At 44.3% G+C, this 8,916-nt stretch overlaps 1 protein-coding gene across 8 annotated transcripts in view; it reads left to right on the top strand.

Annotated features, from left to right (window-relative positions):
- Positions 1 to 8,399, top strand: part of Rapgef2 (Rap guanine nucleotide exchange factor 2) — a 221,891-nt gene extending 213,492 nt beyond the window's left edge. For all 8 annotated transcript variants that reach the window (XM_055596549.1, XM_055596547.1, XM_055596548.1 and 5 more), the window contains 4 exons: positions 590 to 815; positions 1,344 to 1,903; positions 3,709 to 4,005; positions 6,378 to 8,399. In XM_055596549.1, the coding sequence (XP_055452524.1) occupies positions 590 to 815; positions 1,344 to 1,903; positions 3,709 to 4,005; positions 6,378 to 6,403 (1,109 nt within the window). In that variant the 3' untranslated portion in view covers positions 6,404 to 8,399. The remainder of the gene's footprint in view (positions 1 to 589; positions 816 to 1,343; positions 1,904 to 3,708; positions 4,006 to 6,377) is intronic.
- Positions 8,400 to 8,916: the final 517 nt, after the last annotated feature.

The raw sequence follows: 8,916 nt of genomic DNA, 5'->3' as shown, positions 1-8,916 counted from the left end.
GGGGAGGTCCTCCTCTCCTTTCTGATCTTAGTCTATCAGTTCTCATCAGAAGTGGCTGCATTGTCAGGGTTCTAGGCTATCTCCACGGATAGTCCTTGGTTGGAGTATGAGTCTCTGGGAAGTTCCCTGTGTTCAAATTATCTTGTTCTGTTGCTCTCCTTGTGGAGTTCCTGTCCTCTCTAGCTCTTACTATTTCCCACTTCTTATGTAAAATTCAGACTGTCAAAGCAGATGCTGAGCCTGATGGCCAACTGATGGGCAGAGTGAATGGAATTTTCAGGTGCCCTGTCTTTAAACTGTGTTTAGCTGGGTTTACTGCCTTTTGTAGCTAAGGAAGCAAGAATAGTCAAGGCACACCATAGGTTCTTCTTCATTATCTATGGTGGATAACAGTAGTTTTCTCTGACCATTGAATTAAGTAACTTATACTTTATTAGGGTAAAATTTTAATCTCAGTCACTAGGTACTCGTAAGATTGTGAATAAACCCCCATCTCACTGTCGACAATACAATTTTTGCTCTTTTGGTGGACCTGTTTAATTTTAGAAGCCTAAAGCATCTAATTACTGAATTTATGTTTCTCATCCAGGTTATTCCTTGGCTCCCAGTGGTACTGTGGATAATTTTTCAGATTCTGGTCACAGTGAAATTTCTTCACGATCCAGTATCGTCAGCAATTCTTCTTTTGACTCCGTGCCAGTCTCTCTGCATGATGAACGGCGCCAGAGGCATTCTGTCAGCATTGTGGAAACCAACCTAGGTGTGGGCAGGATGGAGCGCCGGGCCCTGATTGAGCCTGATCAATACAGCTTAGGGTAAGCATTCTTTCTTTTCTCCGGCTGTGGGTATCTTATTAAGTGCTATTCTAGTTGTACAGTCTGCTTTTGTAGCTATGTTTATTCTGAGGAGGTCACTGTGGCTCTGGGCTGGAAGAAGACTGTAACAGTAGGACATACCCTAGTCTTCATCCGAGCTGCTTTCATGGGTCACCAGAGCATATTCTACCATCTTAAGCCTTATTGGGAATGTACTCCTTTTCTGGAACAAGTGGCTCTTTGCTTTGTAAGGAGCAGAATGAACGAAATGGCAGAACCCACCACTCTGACCCCAGTTAGGAGTACTTTCTTCCTCACTCTGGGATGGAGGAAAGTCATTTTACTAGAGGAAAAATGTTTTGTAGGCGTAGTGGCGTAGTTATTATCCTAACATTTAGGCTGAAGTAGGAAGTTCATGAGTTCAAGGCCAGCCTAGACTTCAAACTAAGAGCCTGTCTCAAAACAAAACAGGAAGTCAGCAAAAGGGTATTTAACAGACTCACATCTTTTCTTTGTTTTCCTGGGTAGGTCATATGCCCCAGGGTCTGAAAGCCGAGGCCTATATGCCGCAGCGACCGTCATCTCCTCTCCTAGTGCGGAAGAGCTCTCCCATGACCAAGGGGACCGCGCTTCCCTCGATGCTGCAGACAGTGGCCGTGGGAGCTGGACATCGTGTTCAAGTGGTTCCCACGACAACATACAGACCATCCAGCACCAGAGGAGCTGGGAAACACTGCCATTCGGGCATACTCACTTCGACTATTCAGGGGACGCTGCAGGAATATGGGCCTCTGGTGGCCATATGGACCAAATTATGTTTTCTGATCATAGCACAAAATACAACAGACAGAATCAAAGTAGAGAGAGTCTGGAGCAGGCCCAGTCCCGGGCAAGCTGGGCGTCTTCCACTGGCTACTGGGGAGAAGACTCAGAAGGAGACACAGGCACTATCAAGCGAAGGGGGGGCAAGGACGTCTCCATTGAGGCGGAAAGCAGTAGCCTGGTGCCTGTGACTACGGAGGAAGCTAAACCTGTACCTATGCCCGCACACATAGCTGTGACGCCGAGCACTGCAAAGGGGCTCATTGGTGAGTGTGGAAAAGGAACGCTGGGGCACACCTGAACCGTAGGTGTAGCGTAATTGCTGTGGTGTTGGCTCCCCCTCGGTTTGTCCATTGCCACATACTGTTCGGCATCAGCTGTGTGGTCAGAGCTGTGACAGGACTAGGGCCTAGCAGCTGGGTTTTGTGCTCAGAGACGCGCAGTCACACATTCGATAAAGCCTAGCCCCAGGATCAGTAACGTGGATATGGTGGCTACCATCTCTGCTTTTGTTTTCACTTCACCTGAAAGTTAAAGTGGGCGCCTCTGTTCTTCACAGAGGAGTGTTTTCCTTTCGTGGAAACTTACAAAAGTAGTTTGTTATTCTCTTGTCCCCTAGAATTGTATTGACAATTCTATGTCCTTTGTATATTGAGGTTTTTGTTGTTGTTGTTGTTGTTGATTTCTGTTATGCACACAGACACACTGTTTCTCCACTCAACCAATTCCTTGCCTGTCCTAGAACAGGAGTGAAGAAGTGAGACATGAGTAAAAGCTCAGGGTGGGGGTGGGGTGTCAGGCTGCCCTGGAGTCCCTGCCATGACACTTCAGACACTCTGCCTGCTCATCCTTAAAAGGAGCTTCATAATTTTATTTTTTTTTTAATGGCTTCTTTATTTTTAGTCTGGCGCATTGGTGTTTTGCCTACATATATGTCTGTGTGAGAGTGCTGGATCCCCTGGATCTGGAGTTACAGAAAGTTGTGAGCTGCCAAGTGGGTGCTGGGACTTGAAGCCAGGTCTTCTGCAGGAGCAGCCAGTGCTCTTAACCACTGAGCCAATCCCCGTAGTGTTATCTTAGTAGGGTTAGCTTGAGGATGGAAGAGGTTTCTGCAAAGGACAGTGCCAGTGCATCGGGAGCACCTGAAAGATGCTGGTGCCCTTTCTGGTGGAAAGACTGTCTTTCCCCCAGTCTCCAGGCCACTCTCCACAGCCTGTGTGAATGTGCCTAAGGGAACTGCAGAGTGGATTGTCAGGCGTAGAGAAGAACTTCTAGAATATAACCCCTACAAGCATCACTTGTATTTGTGAGGAAAAAGTTATGTGGCTACATAACAAAGTGACGCATGGATGTCAAATTTAATACCCCTAAAAGATGAGTAAGGAGGTAGCAGTTCAGAGTTCTTAGGCTGATTGTTTTGAGACGTTTTCTGTTAACAAACTAATTCTCAGAATTTTTATTGCTGAAGAGAAGGAAAAAATGGTTTCTAGTTCCTAACAAAATCAAGAATAGAAAGCATGAATTGTATCCAGCTTCACAAATTTCATGTTGCAGGACATAGATTAATGGTTTTTCATTAACGAAATGAATTTTTAGTAAAGCAGAGGAATCCAGGACTTTCTAAATTGTCATCCTGTACCATTCTTCTAATTTTATTTTAATGGTTTCCAAAGTGAAACCTAGGGACCTAGAGGAATATGGAGCTGGTTCTCCATTTGATAATATTGTGAAATACTCAGCCAACATGAACTGTTCTCCCTCTCCAGTACAGGAAGAGAAGAGGAAAGGATATTTACCCCATGCTGATATGCTGCAGGCTTGTGCCTTGTTTGTTTTAGTAGTCACAGTAGGGCTAAGGGTTAGGTGCTCAGCAATTTTAATGTCAGCCATTTTTAGTTGAACTCCCCTGGTTTGCAATAGTAGCTTTGTTTGGTGCTTACACCACTACACAGAAAGGACCTGGTGGGTTTTTCCTGCAGACTGCCTAGTTCCCCATCTGGAATGGTGCCTCCACCCTGCACCTTATGCAGCCGCAGAGGCCCTGGATCTGACACCTGCCCTGTCTTTGCAGCACGGAAGGAAGGCAGATACCGAGAGCCGCCTCCCACGCCTCCAGGATACGTGGGAATCCCCATTGCAGATTTCCCTGAGGGACCTTGCCACCCGGCCAGGAAACCTCCTGACTACAACGTGGCCCTGCAGCGGTCCCGCATGGTGGCACGACCCACCGAGGCCCCGGGACCTGGCCAGACGCCACCCGCAGCCAGCCGGTCAGGCAGCAAGCCGCAGTGGCACAAGCCCAGCGATGCAGACCCACGCCTTGCACCCTTCCAACCACAAGGCTTCGCCTCCGGAGCTGAGGAGGAAGGTAGGCTTCCCCCACCCCAAAATCCGGCTCCTGGGGTGCCCCACTGCCCGCTCTGATTCCCACTTGAGCAGCTTAGGAAGGTGAGGGCGGTGGCCCCGGGACTTTTAACTGCCTGATGTAGATGGGGTTTGGAGTTTGTTGTTTATATGTTTGCTTTTTTGTTTTTTTCCTCTTTCTTGGGAAGAACTTCTCTATGGTTTAAGAAGTGCAGCGGCTGGCTGTTGGGACACACACCTGTAAACCCAGCACTCAGGATGCAGAGGCAGGTGGATCTCTTGAATTTGAGGCTAGCCCTGGTTTACAGAGTGAGTCCAGGACAGACAGAGCTACACAGAAAAACCCTGTCTCGAAAAACTAATAATAATAATAATAATAATAATAATAATAAAAATGAGAAGTACAGCAATTATTAGATTCACTTGTAAGAAGGTATGGACATGACTGGAGTTGTGCTTCTAAATATCGGAGTTTTCTACCCTACTTCAGACCATTTAGTTCTCGAATGAAAGGCACAGGGAGCTTTTGAATTTGTAAAAGCTTTAAAGCATCATAACTGGGCAGATATCAACCCTTTGAGCTATTTTGCTGTTTCCCAGGTACACACCCCAAGTTACTTGCGTTAATTGTTCCTGCCTGGAATGCTTCTGTTCCATCAGGCCAGCCAGCCCTCATGGCCTGCTCAAGGTCCATCCTGCCCCATGGCGACTTTCTTCTCTCTAGTTTCCTCTCCTGCTTCTCTCTCACCTTCTCCCAGCCTCGTGGTCCTTCTTTGACCTCCAGGCCTGAGAACCTAAGCTCTGCCTATTTCTTTCTCTTCTGCCCAGTTACAGGCTGTCAGCGACCTTATTTAACCAATCAGAGAATATTGGTGGACAAAGTTTATACAGCATCACTCAGTGTACTTGAGAATGTGTGCATCTGGGCAGCAACCAGGTCCTGGGAGCCAGCATTTAGTATTTGAATACAGAGCTTCAGACCAACCCCCAACACTGTGGCACTCATGTACACACACAGACACACAGCCTACAATTTTTTAAAAAAATTTTTAAAGGAAGGCCTGGAAAGATGGCTCTGTGGTTCAGAGTATATGCTGATCTTGCAACGAAGTTCATTTTCCAACACCCATGTAGGTGTGGCTCACAACTGCCTAAAATATTACTCCAGGAAATCTACTTATTTCTTCTGGCTCCCATGGACAACTGTGCATATGCCTCACACAGAAATGGGCGTACATATAGTTAAAAATAAATCTTAGAAAATACATCTTGGTTTACAACTTAAGTAACTAACAGCTTTCCAACCAGTAAGCACACAGTGTACATTATTTATTTATTGTTATCTTAGTTGGTTGCTGTTATAAAAGCATTCTGACCAAAAGAACTGGGGAAGGAAAGTGTACATTACATCTTACATTCCAGATAACAGTCCATCATTCAGGGAAGTCGGAACACGAACTGTAACAGAGATAATGAGGAAGCACTGCTTACCAGATTACTCCCAGGCTTACGTTCAGCTACCTTTCCTGTACAGTCCAGACCCACTTTCCTAGTGAGGATACCTCCTGCAGTGGGCTGGGCCTTCCTATATCAAATAACAGTTGAGAAAATGTCCAGTAGGCCACTCTAATGGAGGCAATTTCTCAAATCAAAGTTTCCTCTTTCCAGGTCTGTCAGGTTGACGACCTAGACTGGCCATCACAATTGTTTTTAATACAGGCCACACTGGCTTCAGATCCTCCCTCCTGCCTCAGTTCCTGGGTGCTGGAATTATAGACTTGAATGAACATATCTACCTGCCTTTTTAATAGTGTGCATAAGCCAGGTATGATGGTACACAAACTTAATCCCAGAATTTGGGAAGCAGAGGCAGGAGGATCCCTTTGTGTTCAAGGCCAGCCTACAGTGGGAGTTACGGGAGAAGCCAGGGCTACATGGAAAAAACAGGTCTCAACCCACCCCTAAAATATTTATGTGGATTTTATTATACGTAGTTTGTGTATGGGTTTAAAGATTTACATGATGTACCCATTTTGTTTTTTGCTTTGGTTTTGTTTTATTTTGAGATAAAGTTTCTCTGTGTAGCCCTGGTTGTCCCGGAACTTTCTCTGTAAACCATGCTGGCCCCAAACTTGGAGATCTGCCTTCTTCTGCCTCCCAAGTGCTGAGAGTAAAGGTATACACCATTGTACCTGGTGATACCCCCATTTTTAAACTTTTAAAATTACGAAGTTGCTTGCCAGAAATGCAAGGGGTTTAAGTGAGCTTCTTTAAATGTGTATTTTTATTAACTTAAGTGAACAGAGCTAGCACACACAAAAACTTTTCTACGTGTTGACTTTTTATTTATTTCGGTTTCTCTCGCTGTGTTTGCAGAAGATGAACAGGTGTCTGCTGTTTAGGCACAAGCTTCTTGATCCAGAGTGAGCCACTCGTAGGAGAGCACAAGAAGACGTCCCAAGCACTGGAGCCTTGGCACGCGCATCCTGAGGATGGTGGACCAGTTTGCCTCCTTCCCTGCCTTAAAGCAGCATGGGGCTTCTTCTCCCTTCCTTCCTTTCCCCTTTGCATGTGAAATACTGTGAAGAAATTGCCCTGGCACTTTGCAGACTTGTTGCTTGAAATGCACAGCCCAGCAGTTTCCAAGCTGCTGCCTGCCACATCACACAGTATCATTCCGAATTCCAAGATCATCATGAGGTGATTCCCTCTGGCTGCACTTCTCCATGCCTGGAAGGAGTTTTCAATCTTCCTCTTAGATTTCAATCCAGTCCTAGCCCTCGATCTCATTTGGATGATGAGAAACTCTAGCCTTTGAACTACTTGGGGTCTTGAACCCACCAAGGAAGACAAAGACAGATATGAAATCCTTTGAGTACAGTGCTTGTCCACTTGTTTACAATATTCTTTAAAAAAAAAATAAGTTTAAAGATTGTGTTCAGAGAGTAAATGTTATATCCATGTAATGATTACAGTATTATTTTGAACCTTAAGTAGGATTGCCAGCCTAGGTTTCTGAAAAACCAAATATGCCGGACAGGGTATGGCCGCACCAAGGGGAGACCTGGCAGTGACCCTGTCTTCCACGTCCTTCTGGCCTTGCCTGTGAAGTGCCCTATCCCAGAAGCATCAAACGTTAGCCAATTACTTAAATACCAAGACTGCTCACCTGCTCCTTCCCCAGTGGGTGAGGCTCTAATGTAAAACTCTTTGCACATGGCCAGGGGGGACCTAGGACTTGTGTCCTGTCTGAGCCTTATGAGGCAGGGCAGAGTTATTTGAGAGTGTGTCCTGCTCAGTTACAATGGATGGCAACCCCTGTTTTTAAGTTATGGTTGGTTTCTTGTTGTTGTTGTGTTGATGTTCTTTATTGATTTTTTTTTTTTGAGTTTTGTTAATTTAGACTTTTAGAGCTCTCATTTTTATTTTTTAAAAGAAAGAAACATTTTATAACTGGATAGCATCGCAGTGAAGCAGCTTGGGGTGTTGGAGCAAATGCCAGCTGTTCGTACTGCTCTTTCAAGACAGCCTCCCCTTGTTGAATTGGCACCAGAGAGTATGTCTTTAAACATGGTTAAAGGTCACAAACGTGGTTAAATACACCAGCCTTTTCAAGGTGGGTTAGTCACCAAAGACTGACCTGTAAGTGGCTTCGTGGACGCTGCATAAGAGAAGGCCTAAATGTAGCGCCCATCTGCTCACAGCTGCTATTAACCCTAGAAGGACTGAAAATGACCCCACCGTTGTATTTTTGTGTTGCTTTTGCACAGACTCCGGAAGAGTGAAGGCTGCCAATCCGAGTAGTACTCATGTGAGGGGCTGCTGGTCTTGGATTTTCCATGAGATTCAGCTGATCATATTGATCAGTACATAAACGTAGCTTCAAATTTAAAGGTCGAATTGCAGTGTTTTTTCACTGTGTCAAACAATGTCAGTGCTTTATTTAATAATTCTCTTCTATGTCATGACGTCTGTCTACTTATGTATCACATGGTCACTTACGCATTTGTAATTTTACATGTAATATGCATTACTGCCAGGTTTACTCTATAGGCTATGGACCTCATGTGCATATAGAAAGACAAAAATCTAGCTCTATCACAAATTGCACAGATGTTATCTAAACATTAAGTAATTGTAGAACATAGGACTGCTAATATCAGTTCGCTCTGTGATGTCAAGTGCAGAATGTAAAATTAACTGGTGATTTCCTCATACTTTTGATACTACTTGTACCTGTATGTCTTTTAGAAAGACATTGGTGGAGTCTGTATCCCTTTTGTATTTTTAATACAATAATTGTACATATTGGTTATATTTTTGTTGAAGATGGTAGAAATGTACTATGTTTATGCTTCTACATCCAGTTTGTATAAGCTGGAGAATAAATAAATATAACATAAACCCTTGTCTAAATTTTTAATGAATTGTGCATACTTTTTGTTACTGAAACGAAGAAAAAAAGGTTTCTCTACATGACTGGGCCTCCGGAGGCTAAAGAGTTAGCCTCTTTCCTTTTCATGGCTCTTTAATGAGTCAAAGAAATTAATACCATTAACGTTAGTGGCAAATAAACCACATTCAGATTCTTCCACGTTTCTTGAGGCTTCGTGTAGCACTTGTCCTCTCCGTTCTTGTCTCAGTGTAAATATCTATAGGACATAACATTTTTTATTTCCTGGAATACAGAGACGCAAGAATGACATTCATAGTCAACATCACTAAAAGAACAGTTTGGTTTTTTGTGGAGACATCCAGCTGCAAACAGTCTGTGAATTGTTTTGTTTTCACTGCTGGGATTGGACCCAGAGCCCTGTGCCCACTGAGCAAGCTTAGTTGGGTTATGACTGAGTAATATTTTCATCCATAAAAGGAGCATTTATATTTTAATAGATAAAAACCAGTTAAGGATCAG

Source organism: Psammomys obesus, unplaced genomic scaffold (genome assembly GCF_907164565.1).
Source record: "Psammomys obesus unplaced genomic scaffold, mPsaObe1.curated_primary_1811, whole genome shotgun sequence".
Taxonomy (NCBI): Eukaryota; Metazoa; Chordata; class Mammalia; order Rodentia; family Muridae; genus Psammomys; species Psammomys obesus.
The sequence above is the reverse complement of the archived record's forward strand: the minus strand, read 5'-3'. Positions and strand labels throughout refer to the sequence as shown.